Raw genomic sequence first — 25,266 nt, forward strand, 5'->3', positions numbered from 1 at the left:
TTTTTTTTTTTTTTTTTTTTTTTTTTTTTAAATTAGCTCTGTCAAAGAAGATGGAAGTGAGCCTTAGATATAGACTTTACTTGATAAAAAGTCAAATAATTAACTTGATAAAAATCAACTCCTAATCAACTGATATTTAAGTAAAGCAAAATAGGTCTTTTCGAACTACAGGATTGAGAGGACTTAACCTTCTCTCAAGGAGTAGTATGCAGGAGAACTGATCAGCAGAAGTTTTATTATGCTCCCAGACATTAAAGGGTTTTTCTTTAAGTAATGCCGTGATGTGAAACTCTGAAAGTAGAGAAAAGACATGCAGTGACTGCAGTTGCCATGATTACAATTGCAGTGTGCTTACTTCCCACAGAAATTGCACACAGTCTTGGAGTTTTGTGTTTTATTGTAACAGTTGCCACGTTACTAATTGTTTTAAGATTGTAACTGATGGTTAGTCAGGAAAACTTTTTAATGGTGTGTTTGTACAAGGAAAAGCCATGGAAGGGCTGCAGTTTCCATGGATGCCATGTGTAAATGACTTGCTTGTAAAAATATGACTGACATTTAAACCCAACTAAACCAAGAAGGTCAGTATTGGGTGTGCACACTGGAAGCATGTGTCTGCTTACACACTTGTAAATTATATTTCTACAGTAATTCAAAGGGCGGGTTAAGAAGTAGAAACTTTGTTTCTGACCTGTGTATATGGTGCTTTGATAATCTTGAGAGTGGAGAATTAATTCAATGTTACAGTTTAGAAACAGTGACAGAAGGTAAGTCCCAAAGCTGAAAGTGCTGAGCTTAAATTGCAGGCATTTTCCATATTTTTGTTCAGTGTTTTTCTCGCTGACTCGACTGTGAGTGTGTGGCCAGGGCTGCTGTGTAGGCACATTGCAGCCGTGTGCTGTGGTGTGAGAGCACCTGACCCAGCACCTCCCGCAAATGGGGGGACGATTAATGCTCTCCTGTTTTGCTCCAAGAAATCCACTCGTCGATTCTGCTGTTACTTCAGTAGATGATTAATGGCTGTGGTTTGCGTTGGAGTAAGGTCATTGAAAGATAACTCAGATTTCTCTTACACAAAAAGAGTGGGTTCTGATATTGCAAAAAGTCATTTGGTACCAATCCATGTCTTTTTTATTCTTCTGTCTGATTTACATTTTTGCTGGATCTTTTTTAAATCACATCTAAATGTTTGTATTTGATCCACTGAGAACTGGTGGCCGTGCTAGACATGTCAGGAAATTATTTCTTTTACAAAAACATGAAAAGTATAAATTTATCTATTTCCCCAAATCCTTCATAAAGTAGACTTTTACATACTTCTGACTGCTGTAACTTTGGAAGCATGATATTATTACAACCACAGGTACCAACTGCATAACAATGCTTTGCATGATAAAGGACTTCCATGGGTTTTTTTCAGTATCAAGAAGATTATGATAGAAAGTAAACCTTGCATAGGTGAGAACTGTGTAATAAACTCCTTATCTCCACAATCATCAGATAAACAGCATTCACTTTTATCTGTCATCAGATGGTCTCTTGTTGGTAATCCATCTGTACCTACACCTGACATTGCAAGTCTTTAAAAATATTTTAGAACATTCTTAAAATGTTCTGTCTTCAATGATCCCTTAATGCTCACTATATATAAAGTCAGAAAGTTTTTAACTGTCAGTGGCCACTGAAACTGTGAGTCAGTTCTCTTTCCCTTCAAAACTGGTTCATGATACATGTTGTTAGGAAATAACTTTAAGTCAAGGTTATGTGTGGTATGACAGACTGAGGGATGGGCAGCAGTGGGCTCTGCAGTTATTATTGAAAATAGCTGCAAACTATCCTTTTATGTGATCATTATGAGTGTGTTTTATAAGAGAACTGCTCTCATCTCACAGGGAATAATTTCTTAGGAGCTTGAGGTAAAAATGAATAATGTTGCTAAAAATAAAGAGGTCAAGTCTTGTCTTCTATGTAAAGGATCAAAGAAAATGAAGGCAGGAAAACATTTTATTTCTAGATAATTATTTGAATAATGTATTGAATTTCTCATAGTTTAACACCAGAATATGCAGTAACACTTCTTACTTCATTGCAAGACACATAATAAAATGTTTATCATTTAAGAATTTTACAAAATATTGGACATATCTACAGTTATTTTTGGGGATTTTTTTCCTCCTTGTCCCTTTTAAGTGTTTCACAGTGGTAATGACATCATGAGAACATTTAAAACAATGTTTAAATTATTCTACCTCACACATTGGTAGAAAGCAGTAGCAGTACCTTAGAAGAAAGAAATGAACCAAAAAAAACCCATGCCAGAACAAAACCATACATTTCAGAAAAACTATCTCGGTATGGAGTATCTGACTTAGTGGGAATATCGTAATATACATACATTACAATGGTGAAGTCACCGTTGTAGGAGCAAATAGTAAGATGTTGAACTATTTTGCCAGAGTTAAGCCCACTTATTAAATAGTCACCACCAGAGTTAATGAATTTTCAAAGTGCTTTCTGTAGCGAAAAAAGAACATAAAAATTTAGAAATATTACTATAACTGCCATTTTATTCTCAGTATTCATGGATATCAAAATTTATTCTGACAGAAATGACAGATTAGCTAATTTCAATGAAACAATTCAGTGTCACCGTCCTGGCAGCCTTTAGTTTCCTTTAAATTACATTCCCATTTTTTCCCGGGGAAGGCCCAGTTTTTTTCCTTTTCTGTAAAATGATTGTTGAAGGTAACACATGCAAAATGGTCGTGTCCTTGTTTCCACAGAGCTCCTGTGGCCCATTGCTCATATGCATCTTGGAGTGTTTAAATATGCGAATACCTGCAGTGGCAGTGAGGTCACGCTAGCACGCTTTCAGAGATAAGAGTGCTGCGTCTGTTCTGGTGATACTGCTGGGAGCTTTCTTCCACTTGCATTTCATTCTGTACACTAAAAGAAACTATTTTGGTGTCCAGCAACTGACCAGCTTTATCTGGAGTGTAACCACTGGACACCCATGACTTCTGCATAATTCCGTGGATATTTAGGTTAATTCAGACACTAGCTTATTCATTATCAGCAGTTGAACTACCTGCTTGATATTTAGGTTTTATTTGGTGTGGGTTTTTTTTTGTTGTTGTGTTTTTGTTGTTTTATTGTTTTTTTTTTTTTTTATTTGATAAATATGCAAGAAGAGAACAAATAGAATGATGTCTTGTTCCTGTAGAGATTTCTCTGTTGATTTTAACATCTTTCTGGATTGGTTTTAATGAGTCTATACTGGCTTACACTGATTTGCCAATCTACGCCTACAATCTGTTATTTTTGGGAGATGAACGTAAATCACTTCAAATGTCACCTATTTATTTGTCACCTGACTCTGGTAGATATTCTTGCATTGGATAATTTATGCATACATGCATGCATTAGAAGGTTTTCTTTACAGAGAGAAAATAAACCAGAAAATTTAAAAATGTATACTTAAGCTCTGCAAAACTGATGGAAAATATCTGCTTCCACTGCCCACTCAGTCTGCCAACACCCTTTATTCCTTACAGCAATCAAAAAATATGAACAATATTTTAACTGTAATTACTGTACACAGTATTAAATCAGATACCACCCACCAACTGTCCAAAAAATGAGAGAAGAGGAAAATAGAATAGAAAAAAGAAAAAAAAAATCTCTAGTTCTATGTGAGTTTGAGATGTATTTGAAACTAGGTTGTCCTCTCATGACCTTATTTAATAGGACTGGAACTTCCTGTGAGTAGACCTTTTTTTCTGTTTGCACTGTAATTTATTTTTCTTCTTCATAGTTTATACAGTGTACTGGTTTTACAGATAGTCATCTAAATCTGTCATATCCAATGCATGGGGGTCACAAAAGTTAAAGTGGATGCTAAGGGCATTCCAAACTGGCAAATGGGATATAGTCAGGATTATTAATGTGGAAACCGGGTAAATTTGGAGTCATTTACTTAAGTAATAGATGTAATATGATTGTATGTCCCACATAGAAGTGTATTTCCTAATGTTAAAAGGCTTCACGTCCAAGTAAGGTTTCCAGGGTACAACTTGTGGGAAGAATATTCTCAGTTAGTAGAGATGAGGAAATTGGAAGATAAAACTCTGTCCCTTAATTTTGCTCTTGATTCCATAACCTGTATTGACAGAGGGTCGTTCTGCAAACAGTATATTCTGTGGATGCAGTCTGAGGGTGGACTGGTTTTCTTTGATAGTCATGGGAGAAGTATGAGTCTGATCCTCAATTAGGTGTTAGTGAGGCATTTTGGAAAATAAAAGTTTCATCACTGCCTTTAATAAAGATGAAGAAGCATGGTGTGAAATTGTATTCACTGATTAGAATAATCATTATCTAGAGTATAGTTTAGAGTATATAATTTCATTTCTGGCCCCATGAAATCATTAGAAGCCCAGCATTTGCCTTACTGCATTGGAGCAGTGGTTGTCATGTGGAAGGCAGTGTTCTGCCCTCAGCAGTGTCACATACTTGTGGCTATAGAGAAAATTTAAATATTTAGAAATGCTCAAAATTAACAATCTGATGTTGTAGGCGATGGCTCCTTTTCTTAATATTTTCTGTATTAATGGATGAGATTAATCTACCTTAATTGGCATTGAGTTCTACAGTATGCTTGTATCTGTGATGGAGGTTACGACCAGCAAACTGCACTATAGAATATAGAGAGGCTTTGTTACTGTAACCAGTAATAAACATTTTGAGACACTTTCTTAAATAGTTGTTTGCTTTTTTTTAAAAAAAGTTGATAATTATTTTTAAATTATTTTCATAATCATACCTTTTGCTTATTAGTTTCTGTAGAACATCAACAGCTCTATATACACAGTTGCTGACATAATTAATCACAGTCAGACAATCCCATTACTTTACACAAGTTTGTCACCTGAAGAAGCTCAGCTGATAATATAGCAGCAATTTGCAGTGAGTAGTCAAGTGTATGTATTTAGGGAATTTATTAAAATGTGTTTTATGTATGCATTACATAGACTAGGAACGTAAGGCAACATTGCAGAGCAAGCATCTAGGGCCTGGTCTTTGGAACTTGTGGGATAATCTTCAAGTTGCCTGGAGGTTTATTTTGGATCACTGCCTAATGCTCACATGCTTATCTGAGTCATGCTCATCTATTTGGCATCTTTTTCCTCTCAGACTGTCACTTGTCTACTTCAAGTGCCTCTCTGCCATCACACATGTAAGAACCAGTGCAACCTATAACTGCTTTATATCTGACTTTGCTATCTTTTGTAGTAAGACAGTTGAATTTCTTGAAGCTCTGTGAAGGGTTTCTGTCTTTATAAGGAGTCCTGGGGTGCCTTTAGTTTCATCTAAGTAAAAATTAAATGTAGGGAAGTGATGGTGTGCTGAAGGTATCTATCTAGGCTGTTATTAAAGTGTTAAACACACTTCTTATTCTTCCATGTCAAATAATATTGTTTTTTCCTTGAAGAAACAATGCTTTCATAATAATGCAAAAGTGTGATGAGACTGCATTCATTGGTTAGTGTGATATTTATTAATAATTAATAAATTGTCATTAATTATTATATAGTTTAAGGAAATACAATTTTTTCGCAATCTGAGATTGAACCATAGGTATGTAGCCTTTCTGTAGGCACTGACTTCATGTACTCAAGTAGCTGTATTAAAAGAGCTTTATTGATTAGTAATCAATTTCCTAGCTCTTTCACATTTTAATTGCCATTTTTTTTTTTTTTTTTAAATAAGCTCTATATTCATCCATAATTCCCCCAGCAGTTACGAATTAAGGAGCACATAAGTATTGTAAGTAGTAAGTAATACGAATAAAGGAGCACAACCAAACTTATGCTACATTTTTACAGTTTTTAAATATGTAAATTATCAATGAAATTTTAAAGTCATATGTTTAGGAATTCCACCTGTTGATATGCATGAATTAGTATAATAGTGCTAAATTACAAAAACTTTTAAAATAATCCTATTGAAAGTTAGGATAAGAAGTTAGGTAATTTTCTGTACAAAATACATGTATTCTAAGTTCCTATTCACATGTATGTTGAGTATGTTAGGTTCAGCACGTTGTACCTTGATGCTAAAGGTCAAAAAAGCTGCAGAGCACTTTTTTTTTTTTTTTTTTTTTTTTTTTTTTTTTTTTTTTTATTATAGTCAGGAGAAGCTTTAGGCCACTGATCTAAAAATACAGTTTGTGTGCTGCTTGATAAAAGATTTGTCTTGCTTGTGGTGTAACCTCAGTTCCGTAATAGTCAGGTAGCTATAATAGGCCATACCACGTATGATTTCTCTTTTTGCGTCATGAATTTCTTAGCTTCAAAATATTCTGATTGGAAACACCTGACTTAGATTTTTATCTCTTATCTAGGAATTTGCTTTCTTGTTCCATTGCTTTTGTAGGTCCCAGAAGCCATAAGAAAGTGCCAGCGAGCTGGAATTACAGTCCGTATGGTCACTGGAGACAACATCAACACAGCACGTGCCATTGCCATAAAATGTGGGATCATTCACCCGGGAGAAGACTTTCTCTGTCTTGAAGGGAAAGAGTTTAACAGAAGGATCCGAAACGAGAAGGGAGAGGTAACTCATCTACTAAATCTATACATATTAAGAATATGTTATTAAAAAATAGTGAGAACACTGAAATGTTGTTTCTCCTGCACTGATGTACCTCATTCAGTAAAGGCTGTCTGAAGAGATTGCTACTTCTTTCTACTGCTAGCCTTTTGCAATTCAAATCCTATTGAAAAGGCAGTCTTTACTTTTCATGACGCCGAGCCACTGTCGGTTTAGTGCTAGCCCAATTCAGCAGTTTTAGAACCATAGCACTAGTCCACAGGAAAGCAAAACCAAGCACATTAAAAACAAGTTTGTTACCAAAGAGGAGAAGAAACTCAACAGGAGTTTGCAGGTCCGCCTCATGAAAATGCAATCTGTGCTGAGATCCAGCTCCTCTCATTTCTTTATTTTATACCACTTTACCTAACGTACTGCTATATCCACTCACTGTAATGATTTGAGTAACAATTTATTCTTTGGAATTCCTTGTAAAAAATGGAGCTAACACACAGGCTACTGAAGTCAGCTTAAAAAAAGTAAACTCTATGCTGTGTCTTTGACCCCACCACTAATGAATGGACACAGTCCTTTACTCCTTCCATTGATTGATGGAATCCTTCGTCCTCATTGCTGTTGGTGTACAGAGAAAATTCTGCCATTATTGGTGCCAAAATGAAGTGAATTCAAAATGACTTGGATTTAAACGTAGACTAGAACAACACGCTTCTACTTGTAAACATGTTTGATCAGCTTTGAGAAACTCTACTATCCTGTATATAGAGTCAGGATTCTGAGTGGAATTATCCATAAAGATCCTAAGAAAGGCTGATTAGATACTGTGGCAAAATTTACCTATGCTAGTTTTTCTGTGCTTCTGGAGAAGTTGCAAATGTGAGTAGTTAAGTGAAGCATCTGATACATGGGCACAAATATATTTTGCAGTTTGATAATCACAGGCCAACAGTTTTACTGGTTTGGGTGTTTTTGTGTTCCCTCCCCTACAGATTGAGCAAGAGCGGATTGACAAAATCTGGCCAAAGCTTCGAGTGCTTGCTCGCTCATCTCCCACGGACAAACACACTTTGGTAAAAGGTGCGTGCAGGCTGCTTTCACATGTGTGTGTGTAATTAATGCCAAAGTTACTGAAGTATGTCCGACACATCAACTGCGTTGTAAAAGTTTTACTGTTACACATATATCTGACTTGTTACCTTTAATTGCACATCTATACATAATGCAAGGAGGTTTTTTCAGTAACAAATCTCTTGTGTCTGTGTTCTACCTGAGCCTTCAGATGGAAAATAATATGAAACTGGTTGGCAGGAATAACAGAAGTACCAGTAAGAAGTCTGGCAAGTAGATGTAGGCAATCTCATATTTGTCTTGTGATTGAACTAGAACAAGGCTCTAGCTGGGAAGGGAAGATGTGTGTTTACTGGTCAGAAAGAAAATATTGTTGTGTGACATATAAACAAGAGGGGGCATAGATTTTGTAGTCTTAGCCCATACCTCTTTATGGAGAAAACAAGAACAAACTCATTTAGAGTAAATCGAGTCAGTCAAGTGCATCTGTTCTCTCACAATTAAAGAGTATTCCAAGATAAAAAACCATTCATGTTACAGTAGCAGTTATTGGAGATCATGTAACTAGGAGCTGCCCCCTTTAGCATTACATGAATGGAGATAAGTATTTTAAGCCAATTCCATTTTCCTATAGGCTTGCTAATTGTATGATTTACATTGGCTTTCCTTAGGTTTCTGGCTGTATTTTCAGAGTCCGGTTTTGTCCTTTAAAAACTGCACCTTACAAATTATATTCTCTTACCATACTTTCTGCAGATGGAGTGCTCTGTAAAAGAGGGATTTGTTTGCAGTTTTCTTCAAAGCCTTTTTTGTATCTGTAACTCCCACTTCTTGATGACTTGAAATCTTACTCTGTTGACTTTGAAGCTCACACTTAAAAGACATCTGATGAAATCAGAAAATTTCTGATCGGGAATAACATAATTTCTGGCCATGATAAGATGGGGGGCTGGCACAGAAAACCCTGTTGGTGGATGGCTGTGTTTGCTGGCTTCCTGATGAAGAAAGAACGGGATTATTATTTGCTAAGGCCCTAGAAAGTCTGGAGGGACTCTTCTTAGCAATTCTTGGAGGAGCTAAAGTTCAGGATAAGATCCAGCTGATCAGTTACATGTTTTCAGCTGGTTGACTACATAAATAATAATTCAAATTTAGGTAGGAGTTTCTGGATTTATCCTTTTGGTATGGTATAGCAAGGGTTTATTGATATGACTCCATACATGACTGATTACAAAGGCTTTTGAGCAGTACGTAATTTTTTTTAAAATGCCTAAATGACGTAAGAGCAAAAAATCCTACTGTGAATTTGAAGATTGGATCAGTTGGGTCCTGATTCCACTGGAATTGGGAGCAGTGTATGCGAAGAGCTTTGGAAGCCTGGATCTTTCAGGAGAACTAAGATATCTTGTAAGATACCTTGTATCATGGTGCACGAGATGGGGCAGCTGGAGACACAGTGCTTTTACTCACCCTCTCCAGCCACTGTTTAGACCAGTGGTCTCTGAAATGGGGTGCACACATGTCAGGGACAATCCACTGGGATTCAGGAAGAAAATATTTTTTACCATTATTAAATACAAGAATATGATAAATTTTCTTTTATTTAATAATGGTAAAAATTTAATATTCTATCTCATCCTTTTCTAATATATCTTTTCTAGTATACATGCTATAATAGTTCATGCGTATAATTTATAAATAATATACATATTGGGGGTATGTGTGGTCAAAAAGATTTTACCAGTAGGTGTTTGTGATTGAAAAGATTTGGAGGCCATTGAGTTGGACAACATAATTATTAGCTTCCTAGGTCATTATTAAAACAGCACAAAGGTAGCTGAAGTCTCCTCACTTCCCTAGTGCATATAAATTACTGTCTTACAGCTGTTAGAGGACATGACTTGCACAGCCTAATAGTTTATTTGTTTCCGAAGCACACAACAATTTGTGTTTCGTTAAATGGATTAAGTAAGTCCCTTGAGAGTACTCATTTGAATTATTCAGGATTTCCCCTGAAGAGAAAAATGAAACCTTTGCCAGAGAAAATGAAATCAATAAAGAGCTGAAGAAAAATAAGCATTGATGTTTTATAGCATATGCACTTTGACAATCCAGAAGATATTTATTACTACTCTATACCTTATGCAACTAATACAATGAATGTTTTAAAGATGTGACAAGGTCAAATGATAGAGCAATTAAGTATCTTAATGAAGTTCAAGAACAAGTCTGTGGAAAATCATGATGGAATTTTTTGGCTGGTAATACTCCAAGGGCCATTAAAAGTTACAAGAAACTATTTAAATGTTCACTAGTTTTGGGCCTCTTACTAAAATGTTATGTTTTTCTCAGACACTTGGGGGATCAAGAGGATTTTCTCTTCTTTGATGTATTCTATCTGCTCTAGGGTAAAAACACACATCACAAAATAAGCTTTTTTTATATTTAATTTTTAATGACATACAGCTGCTGGAGGGAATATTTTTTTCTCCTTAACATAGCACAATCCCACCCAGCAAAAGGATCATTTTTATTTTGCATTTTTGTTTTTACTACTGCTAAGGGACTAGAGAAAGGCATGGTTCAGCATTTTAGTCTGGGCAGACAGTTCCTCTCAAATATTTATGGCTTTGAAGTAGAGGTAGATTGAAAAAAAGATGTCAAAATGGTTTATCATCACAAACTGTTCCAGTGAAACAAACTTTTAGATTTCTCAATCCAACTGAAATACATTTTCTTATGGATTTTATGATATCCATTAGATTTATTTCATTTTTTTACCCTATTTACAAAATATAACAAGTAAAAATGCATATTATTTATATTGATGTATCTTTATAATACTATTGATGAAATACTTCACTTTTGTCATAGTGTTTTTTAAAATACTATGGGAAGCAACTGTTTAGTACTGATGGAAAATATCATCTTTTTATCAGAAGGTATAGAGAAGATCAAATAAATAGTTTACCAGTTAAAGAAGCTGTGTTTTCCAGTATGTTTAAATTAGGCTGGAGTTATTGTTCTGTGATATTAAAAACAACTATTCTATTCTCATGCAAGTCTGATTTATTAACAGGCAGAAAGGGAACTTTGAAGAAGAAAATATTTTTAATAATTACCCTTAATTACTAAACTATTTCAGGTATTATTGCATGGAATGCTATTATGTTCATGACTTCATCAATGTGGACATGCAGTGAGAATAGGTAGAATAATAAAAACATAGAAATGCGTATGAAATGAAATTTTGAAATTAAATATCAGCATGTTCCAAATTGCACATGGTTTTGACTTCCGTTTTAGACAAAATGTTAATATTTATTTTTATTCTTATTCATATGAAAAAATATTCAGAAAGTTGACCTGTTCCACAGCTTAAAAAGTTGACTTCAACCAACTCTTCCCCGAAGCGAAGAACAGAAAAACAGTTTAAATGAAGCAGGAGGCATACTATATTTGAATCTAGAGTTTTATACTCTGTAAATACCATTTAGTGTTCTGTAGCCTGTATTAAGTGTAACTTTGTGGGAGGCACTTACGCCTTTAAGGTTCCCCTGTAGTGTTTTAGTCTTAGAATATAAAGCACATTGGTGGGGCATGCTTAGTACAAAAATCCATGTGTTTCAGCCATGCTCTTGATATTATCGTTCTAATATCATAAACCTTGTGGAGCACTATTCACTTAACAATTACAAATGTTGTCTGTAATGTTACATATTACATTTTTACATTAACCTTTAAAGCTCTGTTCCTGCACGTACTTAAGCATGTAGCTAAAGTGAATTTAAATTTTCTCAGATAGACTTTCTAAATTCTTGTTAAATTAACAGGGAGCTTCAAAAAGCATGGAAGTATTAAAAACTAATCTAAACACAGTATCACATCTTTCTATGTTTAGCTTGTCAGAGAAATGCAAGTATGCCTAAGCGTATGGGATGATTGGCTTTACTGCATCAGTAACACCTGAATTGGTGTGCATCTTTGAAGTGCTCTACTGTAGCAAAGTTTTTCCTGTCTACCTGTTTTGAGTTAATCAGTTGAGACAGAAAGAAAAAGCTAAACCAGGAATTTTTTTCTCCCAGAACCAATGGTTTCTTACTGATGCGACTCTAAAGGTGACAATGCAAGTAGGAACTGTTTAAATAAATGGCATTTTTTTCTGCAATAAAGGGAGACCTGAGGCTATACTGGATGTTTTTGATCTGAGCCATGGGTACAGGTAGCTCCTTGTAAAAGAAATGGAAGACACATCGTTGGTGAATATTCTTTATATTATTATCCTGAGGGGATTTAATGCTTGCTTAATGTTAGATGGGAGAAAGGTGGGAGATACAGGATATGTTTCACTTTCAGCTCTGTATGCAGTGCTGGTACCTTTTATAGCAAGCTTGTGCATATAGTGCCCCTCTTGATAGCTGTATATAGTTGTTTTAAATATGATCTTTTCCCTCATCAGAAACAAGCTTGTGCAAGCTCGGGACTTCTCCCACAATTCCCGCAACATCAGCGGAATCTGTGTGTGGAACAGACTGCAATGTGCTCTAGGTGTATTCCTGTGGCTGTTGAATAAAATTCTTTTTGTCAGAGGAAAGTTGTGGCCAAACACCTTAAGATAAGGGAACAGACCAATGGAACAGCAAAGCTGTTTTGGGAGGAGGCTTTGCTGAGTTTTAGGAATTCCCCTGCTATATCTTGCAGACCTGTTTTTATTAAAATACTGTAGGTGAGCATTCAATTGGAGTAAACCAGTTTATTTTGAAGAAATTTCCTCGCTGCTAGACATGACTAATTAATACTGAAGCTTCTTTTTAGCTCTTTTGAATGAGGGGAAAAGCCAGTGAATGTTAAAGAAATGGGCATTCTCTTTATTAGCAGTCTGTCAAGTCATGCCTTTATTTACATTTTTCACCATCACTTGAAGCAGTTCTTCACCACAGCTTTGGTACTGCAGAGGGAGAACCCTTCCTAGGCATCCCTCTTTTGCTTGGTCTCCTTACACCGTTTGTAAAAGCTATACAGACATATTATCTGATACCGATTAAAATTATTGAGGTGAAGCCTTATCGCAGCTATGAACAGAAAGAAAGAAAGAAAGAAAGAAAGAAAGAAAGAAAGAAAGAAAGAAAGAAAGAAAGAAAGAAAGAAAGAAAGAAAGAAAGAAAGAAAGAAAGAATTAAAAGTAGGTGTGGTTAGGAAGGAAGCAAGTGCTGGAAAGAAGACAATCATTCAGAAATGTGAGGAAGGGGGGCAGGAGGAACAGATTAATAGAGCATGCAGAAGTCAGGGAAGATAAGTATAGCTATGATAAGTCCTCTGAATCCCAAATAATCGCTGTGCTCCATTTTAGAAATTTGTCAGATGTACAAATGAAAGTTTCACAATGATCTTCTCTCTTCCAATGAATAGAACTGAAGTCCATCTACATATTGTTGTGTCATGCATTGACCTATTTCTGATGACACTAGCAATGGTCACTGAGATGGAGGTGTGTGGCTGAGATGCTGATAATAACCAAGATCACTTTATCTGTATTTTTCTGTGACTGCTGATTATGCAGTTCTGTGCTCTGGATGGTTTTGGGCTTATTCTGGCTGCACAGTTTGCTTTTAAGGATACAAATGACTGCTAAACCGTGTGAATGACTGCTAAACCTTGTGAATTACTTAGCTGCATCCAGCAATTGGCTGACGCAGGACAGTTGGCAGTAGAGTCATTGACATAAGAGCACTATTTATATCTATTAGGAGGTCATTTGTTGGAGTCTCTTCAACTTTAGGTTGTGCTCCCATTTGGAATCCACTCGTGGAAGGATCCTATCTACCTGTTTGGAGCAGTTAATACCATGATGTGTCAGAGATTTTAATGAATTTGTTCTGAACCTTGAACTATTAATTTATCATCAAAGGATGTGTTAATGACAAGAATGGAAGACCCAAGATAAATGCTTTTAACAGCAGCAGCAGCTGATGTTCCTGTTTATTTAGTAATACCAAAGGCAAATCCCCCCAACAAATTGAAAGATTTAATTATAAGATCTTACCAGAATAATGTGCCATTTAGCTTGAGTTCATACTGCCAATGGAAAGTGAATAGGTTTTTTTCTGATTTTCATAAGACTGAAAAATACAGGACGCTAACTGCTTCCATACTGCATTGCAATCATGTTGGTGCCTGATAAGCTTGAACCTTGCCAAGAGGCAGCTATTGCTCTGTAATCTGCAATTTCCTATTTCTAGTTAGTTATCTGATATGCGAATTATTTTTTTCTAGAGTAGAATGAAAGCTTTTCACAGTGGGTAGGTTTTGATAATTGTTTTTAGAGGTTATGACTTTGAGCAAAAGGTGTTAGCAAAGGGAATTTTGTCACTTCCCCCCCTAAGTCATTAATAGGGAGAAGTGTTCTTGTATCCCACACAACAATCCCATGTTCTGAACTCATATTCAAATGAACTCTGATGTGAAAATAAAACCATGAGTAGAGTATGATCCCCATCCTATTAATAAACAGGGCTGCTTCTGTAACCTCAGAAAAATTCTTTATTCTTGTCCTTACTTTCCTCATCTGCATAAGTGGAAAATACCTCCCTGCAGGCTAGTTTCATGAAACTTGCATCACCAAGTGAAAAGTGCTTTCTTTTCTCAAATGATCTCAAAATGAAAGTACAAATTATTTTATTATGTCTATTTATTAAAATGTTTGGCTCCAGAATTTAAAGAATTATTTTATATCTTCTTAATCATTATTTGGCAGAATTGAACATGTCTGTTAAAACAGTAATTTGGCTCCAGCTAAATATAATTCATCAATGTCATTTGTTATCTTTAGATTAAACTGATTGCCAGAAGGCATCTCAGTAAAGCTGATATTACAGTTCAGTCACAGTTTAGGAGAGCTTTAAGTATGAACTTAAGTCTTTGGCAAATCCTTTCCATTGATGTTTAATCAGAGAGCTGGGCTGAATGGCTTTACTATGACACATAATTTGACGTAGTAGAAATCTTCCAAAAGAACATAATGAGCTGATCTCACTCCCTTTGAAGTCTGTGCAAGTTTTGTTGATGTTTTGATGACGCAGGACCAGGACTTACCATGTAAATTCTAGGAGTGATGTCTAGTAGTGTATAGTAGTGATGACACTGCTTTCATCATTATTTTCCTTAAAAATTAACACTATTAATCTCTGTAAGACTTGTGTGGTATTATATAGTCTATATTACATTTTTTTAGAGGGAAATTTTATCTTGCTAATTATTATATATATATATATATATATGTATGTATCCATACACATATCCATTTTTTGCAGGTATTATTGACAGCACGCAGGTGGAACAGAGGCAGGTTGTAGCTGTGACCGGTGATGGAACCAACGATGGACCAGCACTTAAAAAAGCTGATGTTGGCTTTGCAATGGTATAGTCTTCATGAGTACTATTTTGCTTGGGTAAAATACGTCACTAGTTGTAAAGATGTCTTCCCAGCATACTCTGACTCTGAGGACCTTCATATACTAGACTATGTATCAAGATATGTAATTCTAGTTTTTGTTAGCAATTCTGTTGATGTATATTAATAAAATACCATCAATGATAAAAATAACTCAGAAGAACAGTAATCGTTAAGCTGATAATTTAAAACACTCAAAACTATCATCACGTGGATTCCACTGCTCTCTATCAATTCCCTTTTCTGCGTCCTTATGCACTTTCACAAATAGGCCAAATTTGCTCACTTCCTAGCAAATAATAAAATGCAGAATATACTCAGCAGTCACTGTTGCTATACTGGGAAGTCTGAATAACTGAACTTTGAATGCGTATGAAGATTTGTATTCTAACCTTCTCTGTACTTTCTAGTCGGTCATTTTGTTCACAATTAATTTTTTCAGGGTATTGCTGGAACAGATGTTGCAAAGGAAGCCTCCGATATCATCCTAACAGATGACAATTTCAGTAGCATTGTGAAGGCTGTAATGTGGGGGCGTAATGTCTATGATAGCATCTCCAAGTTCCTGCAGTTCCAGCTCACTGTTAACATAGTGGCTGTGATTGTGGCTTTCACCGGAGCATGCATTACCCAGGTAAGGTTAACTTCAGGTGTTGCTTAAAGTATGGAGCCAAATTTTACCAGCCTATATTTTCTTTTGGGTAATGGTGGCTTACATTTTTTTTCTTACTTTGTACAACAGAAAGCATGCTTTCTGAAAGCCTTCTGAGTGTTATTTAGTCTCAAGCTGCTAAATGTTAAATAACTGTTGACATAAGGAGGTGTACTAATCCATCTTCAGGAAGTAAATTGCTTTTAGGAGCTGCTAATTTTTGTGCTGCCTCCATATAGCTCCCTGTTTTAGATTATATATTATTATCATGACTGAGCCTCTGATGAGAGAACAGAAAATGTCAGGGACTGGAGAAGGATGAATTTATGTGACTTTGCCTTTTTGTCTCAGGATATTTCACTATTAAATACATTTTTTTGTGGGATTATGGAATGGGATTATTGTTTTCAAGAGAGCAATACTGACACATGGAAGTAATCCCAGCAGGGGATCTTTTGGATGGTTAAAATTATTTTGTTGCTTTCAGGCAATTCCTTTTATTTTCAGATGCAAATGACAAACCAATTGGATCACACATACAGTTGGACTTTGTTCGCTTTTTCTCCCTCTACATTAATCCCTGATTGCAATCTTGGTCTACATGCAACACGTCTAGGCCTTTTACAAAAAGCATATGTGAAAGCAAACCACGGGGTTTTTTTCTCTTCAAATTACTACTTTTTGATTAATAAAATTGTTTTATTTTTCCTAGAAAGAAAACATAACATATGTAGTACAGTGTGAGGTTTTGTCCTTCTTTAGAAAATTGCAAACAATGTGATTTTTAGTGCTGTCACTCCCTAAAATAATGTATATTCCAGATGCTGCAGACAGGTGCATCCTTCGACTGAGACACACTATGGGAAAGCTGATGCTTTCCTCTGTTGTGGATCACACAGATGCACATCCCTGTTTCAGCAGGTAGATTTCACCTTATGCACACCTGAGAAAAAACAATGAATAAGTCATTAGCTCTGCTCCACGGTAATCTTACATTGTAATCATGGAATCGATACTTGAAACCAGAAACCCAGGTACCTTTATAAAACCATGAGGTCGAACTTCTCCTGAGGCTTGACTGACATTTAGAGGCCTTTTTTGAGCTGCATGAGGAGTCTGCAAGCTCCCAGTTTCTTCTGGCACCATGCAACAGCTGGGTAGATACAACTGCCATCATGTAGCTTAGCTAAGTGAGCTACAGCTGGCGCTAGGGCTGGGATTCCCAGAGAAATCAGAAATGGCTGGTTTTGAAGCAAGTGGAAGTGATCTTAACAAATAAAATAACTTTTATTCTGTATAAAGGAAGCTCTGAAATGTCAATTCACTTGTTTTCCAAGAAGTAAAATTTGTGAGCTGCTAAGTGCTAGATCTCTACCCTACCCAGGCCTTGGTGATGCCCTGCTGGCACAATTGAGCCTGTGCTATGGGACAAAATTACTGATCTGGTAACAGACGTTGGATAATTCTTCCCTTGGGAAATATTACCAAGCATATTGAGAAAATGTTTAGCTGTAAAATGATTGTTGCTGGTAACAGAATGTATGTGAATAAGAGCTTGAAGTCTGGAAGGTCAGTCCTCCTGGATTATATCAGTGGTGCAAAACTGTACAGAAAAAAGTGCTAACAGCAATGTGGTAAGAATACCATAATTGGAACTGAGGCGAGGGTTTCCTTTTAAGACCCTGTTCTATAGACATTCAATCATTGCCTACTAAAATTTATTTAAGGTCAATTTTTTTTGGTTAATGTCCAGCATTTTTTTAGTTGCTTCAAGAAAGCATGAAGGAAAATATATTCTATTTGTTAACTAAGAAATTTCTATTTTATTCTTTAAAGAGATTAAACATTACTGAATCAGTGCAACGACTATTTCAAATCAAGTCTAAGTGCACGTGTCATGCATAATCATTGCAAGCAGATTTCCCTTTCTAATTCCAGAGCTTTCTTCATCCTTTGGATCATTCCACTGAATTCTAGAAAGATTTGGATAAGTGTACTTACATTGTCCCAATGGTCTGTAGACCATCACTGAGCCTGTCAAGTCTATTGTCCCTGTTCATAGGTTTTAATGTACACCTCCTATAATTCCTGTATTTCTGTCCAGATAGATTCTTATGCAATTCCTTAATTTGGCAGTAAAAATGCAAATCCAAAGGAAGAGGTCTGAAAGGAGCTAAAATTGAATTTGTAGCCAGAAGACAGCAGTTATTTCCTTTGTAGTTCTGTTTACACTCACCAACCTGACTGCTGATAATCTCAAGTAGCTCTCAGTTCTGTCTCATTCAAGAATGAACTTGCTTTACGAGTCAACATTATTATGTTAGGCTTTGACTGAAAGACTTTAGCCAGTGAAAGGCATTATGTTTGTTTGGCTCATAAGCTTTACTAAAAATTACACTTGAGAACACACTGTACCCTCTGGTTGCTGTGAAAATAGCTCTAGCACAAAGTGCATGAATATACAAAAAAATCTTGTATACAACAAGGTAGGCACACATACATAGATCTATGTCTGCAAAACTGTACACAGGTCTCAAATTAATATTTTGGCTGAAACATTTAAGTTCTTAACAAATAACAGAAGCTAAAATCTATAGTTTCCAAAAGGCAACACAGCTTTCTATGACCTTCAAAATTAATATAAAGAAGGTCCACACTGGACTCAATTTTACTTTGTTTTTAGGTAGTCAGTTTGACTTTCTTTGACACACAGAATATAATTTTAGTCCCCAGTTAATATTCAGGTTAATGAATATTACACAGGCTATCTTTTTGGTGATATTTCATCAAATCTAGAATGAGAAAAGTGCTATGTAGGTAGTAACAGTTCTTTCATGCTTCTTAACGTCACTTCTCAAAAAACTGCTCATCAGTTTGGAAGCAGCATATTGGGATGCTTTGAGTATGAATCTTCTTTCACGCTTAACTACTCTCATTGGTGTTTCTATTATTTGTGCTTAAAGGAAGTACAAAGATAATAAAATATTTGTTTTGACTCTTTTTTTTTTTTTAATACAGCTTGTGCTTTGCAAGAAAATAGACTTATTCAGTCTTGATCCTCCAATTACATTGGTGTGCATGTAGATAGGTGTATGTGATCGTATCACTGCAGGACTCCTAGTGAAACCACAGCAACTCTGTATTAATGAAAGGGTCTGACTGTGTACTATTATGAGTGAAACTAGACCTGCAAGGAGCACCCAGAGAATGCATTGCCAAGGAGGATCTGAATTGTTTGGTCCAGAGCACCTTAGGAGTGCCGTGGATAGCCTTAAGAAAAATACTAGGTAGAACCTGTGACCGTTAGTGGTCATTTTAAGAATCTGCTGCTTTTTATTCTCAAATACATAAATAAAATCAATGTCCTTGCTAGTTCTACCTCAGGGAACTACTGTTTAGCTTAATTCTGTTAATTTTAAGCAAATATTATTTTATTATTTATCTACCCAGTGCCTGCTTCAGCAAGATTCTGCTGTTAGAGGGAATATCTACCATATCTTTTCTATTTTGTCCTGGTTTGCTGTTTCAATAGATGTTTAACTACATGTACAAAGTGTATGCGACCCTACACGCTACTCCAGTGTTACATAAGGTTTATAAAGGAGTAGCAGTAGGCTGTTAATGTAGTTATAACGGGACCATTGCAAATGGTCATTTGCTATTCTCCATCATGGGTCCCCGCACAAAGTCACATTAAGATGACAGAAATCATAGTCTAAGCAGCGTAGGAATTACAGATACAGTGTCACCTGTTGGCAAGTTTAGCACAGCTGCTGCCAAAACTAAGCTGTCCCTCACAGGGATCTAGCTTGGGACCTGTTTTAGTATACATCAGCTCAGTGTTTAAGCAGAGTTCTAAATTTTCAAATAATGATGAACTTCTGTGTTGTGATTCTACAACTACATAAAGCACTCTGAGATCTAGGTCATACAAGAAAACCAAGCTTGAAGATTAAAAGCTGAATCAGGATCACTCAATCTGTGGCTGCATAGGTGCTCTTAATTTCGTGTCCAGTGTGTAGATAACACCCACCAATGAGATCAACAACTGTTATTTCTGCTAGTCCCATGTCAGTGCAGTTTGTGTGGCACAGTGCAGCTGAGCTGTTTAACTCACCTTATCTTTGTGTTAATCTAATTCATTTACCTCTGGTTTCCTTCTCTCTGTGTTGCCCAATGCATACTTTTAAAATGATCAGGGTGTGGTTAGTTTGCATAAAATTATCCTTTCCGTTTAGTAACCATTACCTCAGGTTAAACCAATAATTTATTTTTCCAGTGGATTTATGAGATATAAACTCTTATGTTCTGACTTCATTCTCTGAATAACATTTTTGCAGAGTCCTTGATTTGACTCAGTGAGGGTTCTTTGGAACTCTGCCTACAATTACTGTGAATTTAGTACTTCAGATGAGTCATTGCTCACATCTCTAGGTGTCATATAGATTTCTATATGTGCCTTACAAAGCCAGAACATTTATCCTGTTTCCTGTCCCCAACATAAAGGCAGTAACAAGAAAATACTAGGTCATTATGTTTGGAGCTGTTAGAAATAATCTGGGTATGTACAAAATAAAGATTTTAAAATGCAGTTGAGTCAAATGGAAACAGTTTTTTACTGGAACTATAAAGCTAGCATGTTTATCTCGGTGCCAAATTTTGTCTGTCTCTCCAACTGTTGAGGCGATGTAATTATTCAAAAGGATGCATTAAAGATAGAGAAGACAAAGACTGTGTTTTAACATTTTACATTCAAATTATTCTTCTCGTACTTTAAGAAAGACTTAATGTTTTAGCAGACATTGGGAAATAAAAACAGTGGGTCTATAGGACATGATGTTTAGAAAGTTAAATGTTAATTAAAATGCACTGTAGCGTGAATCACATTGTTTTTACAGATCTTGTTCAAAAAATGAGGATGATCTATACTTACATGTATAAGGCAGTAATTTACATGGTTATAATGTTTTGCTGTGGCACTGTATTTGGCAAATCCTAAAATAATAGCACTGGCAAATTTGAAAAACCTATAATAAAAAAGCAAAGTGTGTACTGTTGAGCTTTGTTTTGGGAAGGCTTAGAGGAATGGAAATAGAATTGAGGATGCACTTCAATACCATTAGTAGACAGTGTGATCTAGCAGCAGAAGTGAGGGCTGACACTTTTTTGCATTAATGTATATAAAGTTAACCTACCAGAAATGCTCATTTTTATGAATCCATGCATGTGTTCTGTGACAAGTGGGAGTAAAGATATAAGGGTGAAAATACCTTTATATTCCCTTGCAGCTTGTCACCTAAATCAAAAGTAACAAGCTCTAAAATTTCTGAGGCTCTGCATGTCACAAAAGATTTGTAGTTTATTTGCAGCCTTTGGCGATTTGTACTTTTAAGTGTTTCCAAGATGAAGTGTAACATCACTTGATTTAAGGAACATTTTCCTTTTACCTCTAGGCCAATGCTGACCTATTCCAAGGTCAAGTGGAAAGGAATTTGACAAATAAGTGCTGATTTTGGGTGGTTTGCAGTTTGAACAGCTTTCATCCCCCAAATTTTCAGAAAGTGAATTAAGAATTGTTAGCTAGTCATTTAGTGGCTAAAATGCAGTGAAAAGAACATTGAATTTGCATCCCACTTGCATAAGTGACTAAAATCTGTAATGGAAGACTAAGCTCCTTAGCTGATACGGATTTTCCTCAGTTTCCACCAACTTATCAGAAATCAGATAGAGTTGCAGTGGAAATTTCATTCCACTGCCTGCCCAGACTAATGTGTATTTAATGTTTTGGCTTCAGCTTAGAATGAGCTTTCACACTTGACTGAACAGTGTAGCACTGCCAATAATAGATAATTATTAGGGGCGCCATAGCCACCCAAGGTGATTGGCAGTGTGAAATGGTGAGAACATGTTGTTGCCAAAACTGATGACTGCCAATTACAGTTGTGATTTAGAGACTGAAATAATCTGATTTTTTGCTATGCTAAGAATATGTCAGGCTTTGCGTATTTTGACTCTATTTATTAAACATAACAGACAAATTCAGTTTTATTGACATAGAAGTTAGCACAGGAAGCAGAAATTCAGCGATTGTAACATCTCAAAGTAGAGAATGTTTCTCAAGGAAACTTTCTAACTAGACAGGTAAGAACATGGCAAGGAAAATTCTTCAGTAGAAAACACATTTTCCTTTTTCTCTATATACTGTGTCCAAGACTAGAGTGTCTGAGCCCTAGCAACAAACAGTGCAAGTAGCCATTAGCATTAATAAAAATATATGAGTCTTAATTTGGAACAAAGCTTGTTCTGATTGCTTCTAGTTTTTTAGCTACCTCTAAAGACAAAGACGTTTCCAGTTTCTGCAGATGTGTATCAAATGAGCCAAACTCTCCAGATAAAACCAGTTAATGCAACCCATAACCAAGAGGTTAGGAATCTGTTAATGCTAATCTTCCTCCCTTCCCTGATGTAGCCAACCTGTAAGATTAGAAACAGTAGGTTGCTTTTCTCCATCCCTTTGAATAAGCTAAACCTGAGTGATTTTTATGAATAAAATGTATCAACATTTGTGTAAAAGTAAAGGTGTTAAAAATATATTTTCAAGAGGAAATAATATTTTCTCTCAAGAGAGAGTTGGAATATAAACCAGATCCATAAGAGACCAAAACACTTACCCTTGTTCTCCATATGTCCTTGGGATACTAAATGGATATTTGCCCTCATTATTTCATATTATTTCATTAAAAATAAGCATTTAGCCCTCTGAAGAAAAGGATGGAGTTCACAAGGTATTTTTATTGGTTTTGATTTGGCTTGTATGCTGTTCCATATATTTCTTTGCTTCACTACTGCAGCACCATGGTAATGTAATGCATAAAAATTGTGCCCTGATCTTCCAGCTTTCGCACTGTACATTAACTCCCTTCCATTATAAAATTTGTCATACTGATACCTATTACTTTTGAGATTCTGTTTTCCTAATAAAAGCTGTCTATTTGAAGCAGGAATCAGACCTTACAGATGCTGCCTGTATTGTATTCAGTATAAAGGTTGTTAGATACCTAAAAAAGAACCTACTTCATTTTCCTGATACGGCTTCTTCAAGCGATAGTATCTATCTATCATTACAGCTGCCCCAATGAATTACAAATCAAAACTTTATAATAGTCGTCTAGAGTTTCCCTGAGATCTGTGTTAGTTTGCTTTATTTACTTTTGGGGTTTTTTAAAACATGATCCAAAGTCCTCCGTAATGTGACCATAGACTCTTTCTTGAGTTAAGTGAGGAAAGAGCTCCTTCTAGTGGTTGGTGATCTGCTTCAAAGAATAAATACTTCATCCTGACAAGTAGTAATGTGTTGGGTTTTTTCTTTCCAGTTCTGTAGTTTCAAATATGCTATCCTGTTACCCACTAAAATAATAAAGACTTTCTTACTTTTGCACTTTTTATATAGTTTAATGAGTTTCAGAATATATTTTAAATACAAGTATCAGGCATTTTTTTGTCACTGCTTTTTTAAAAGGGTTTATTTAAGTAAGCTGTATTAAAATGTCTCAGTAATTGTTTCATGAATCTTTAATAATTTCAAGCTATTTCTGAAAAAATAGATGGGAAGGTTGTAGTAAAAGAAAACATTACTTTTCAAATTCTTTCAGTATCATTTTCTTGTAGGGAAGAAACTCCCATTTGTATTATCTAGTTACCTAAATTCAGCTGAAAATTTAATACGATGCATGAAGTAACAGATAGTACTGTAAAATGTATTACAAAATGTTAATGTTATGCTTTGTAAGAATTATGTGGTTGTAAATATTTCTGATTTAAATGTCTAGAGAGAAATAATTTGTCTTTGCATAGATCACAGTGCTTCCTGTGATTCTGGTCTTGCCTAAGAAATACAAAAAAGGTCATAGTGGCTCAGAGCAGAGGTCCATGTATTTTTGTATCCTGTCTGCATCACTACTTGCATTCACACAGGAAGGAATTAAATCACAGTAACTGACCTGACAAGGATTTTTCTAGCAAATATATAACTTTCTAATTTGTCTCCACAGGACTCTCCTCTAAAAGCTGTACAGATGTTGTGGGTCAATCTAATTATGGACACCTTTGCCTCTCTTGCTTTGGCTACCGAACCTCCAACAGAGGCTCTATTGCTAAGAAAGCCATATGGCAGGAACAAACCCCTTATATCCCGCACCATGATGAAGAACATTCTGGGCCACGCTGTTTATCAGCTTACTCTCATATTTACTCTTCTTTTTGTCGGTAAGAATGTTTTCTAGGCTTGTTGCTTAGTTTAGAAGCATCTAGGTCTCGTAGCCTGACAGGTTAAAGTGCTTTAAATGTAACCACATAATGCACATATATTAAGTCTGTCATAGTTAAACTGCTAGTAGGACCAAGCTCTTTAATGGAATCAGAAACAGGAGGGGAATCAGAACAGATGCAGTAGCGGGATTTACTCACCTTTCATATGTTGTTTACATTGGGAAGGGCCTCAGTGAGCTCTTTTGCCTCCTAACAAAACATAGGTTTGGGCTTTGGCAAAAATTTATGTTAAAACATAGAATAGAAGTTTACATTTTAATCAGACTATCTAGCCTGCTACGTCTTTACTGAAATTTCATTTGGAGACTTGTCATCCTTAATGGCCATGTAACAACAAATTTAAAAAACCCTGACTAAAATCAAGATCCATTTTACCAATATCTGGAGAAGCTCTAATCAGGAGCAAATTGTTTGCCATAGTCAAGAAATTATGCTGATCTTAACTAGTACAGTAATCAGTATTAAATAATACAAATAATCTGTTTTGACATTTAATTTCTAAAACAGATATTAAAGGGGGAAAAAATCCAATTTATTAGATTACTGGACTCTTCTTCAGGCCTTGCTAGCAACGGATGCCTGCTATAAGTTCTATTTTGGAAAGGGGAGGGAAGGAGGAGGAATGTTTCTTGCTGCAGGGAATAGTAGGGGCTAATTTTGTTGCCCCACAATAAGTGAACCTGCTCAAAGGACTGATAATCTTTCCAACTGCTTGTTGTGTTCTTGTCATTGTATCACTGCTGTTAAATTACATGTGTTGTCTTTCAGATTTTTTTCTTTATATGCAGACTTCCATATAAGCTGTAAATGTAGATTTATGGGTTCTTAGGAGTGTTTTGAGCTCCGTTGTGAAAACCTTATCAGCTGGCAGTTTATTTGGGATGCTCAAAGAAGATGATGGTCTGTTTACAGGGGAGCTATTTAAACCAAAATAATTGCCAGGTTTTGAAGAGAGATGGTCTGTAATATTGCTAGGCTCAAGTGTATTTTGAGAATTTCTAGTGAGTCTAAGGAAATTGTAATTTCAGATTCTCTAAAATAGGTGTTAGAAGGTCTTGGTAATTCATGTGATATAAATCTTGGAACGAGAACTTCTCTGAACTGTATGGGGAGTTTTAATGGCTTTTTGATGAGTTTTATGGTTTAAAATACTTTATACTCT

General features: G+C 35.7%; 1 protein-coding gene across 1 annotated transcript in view; it reads left to right on the forward strand.

Annotated features, from left to right (window-relative positions):
• ATP2B2 (ATPase plasma membrane Ca2+ transporting 2) overlaps window positions 1-25,266 on the forward strand; it is a 428,819-nt gene that overhangs the window by 373,294 nt on the left and 30,259 nt on the right. The window contains exons 17-21 of the mRNA XM_026857617.1: window positions 6,433-6,612; window positions 7,596-7,683; window positions 14,985-15,091; window positions 15,567-15,758; window positions 23,828-24,041. Coding sequence (XP_026713418.1) covers window positions 6,433-6,612; window positions 7,596-7,683; window positions 14,985-15,091; window positions 15,567-15,758; window positions 23,828-24,041 — 781 coding nt within the window. The remainder of the gene's footprint in view (window positions 1-6,432; window positions 6,613-7,595; window positions 7,684-14,984; window positions 15,092-15,566; window positions 15,759-23,827; window positions 24,042-25,266) is intronic.

This window comes from Athene cunicularia (assembly GCF_003259725.1).
Source record: "Athene cunicularia isolate RWA chromosome 12 unlocalized genomic scaffold, athCun1 chr12_part1, whole genome shotgun sequence".
Lineage (NCBI taxonomy): Eukaryota > Metazoa > Chordata > Aves > Strigiformes > Strigidae > Athene > Athene cunicularia.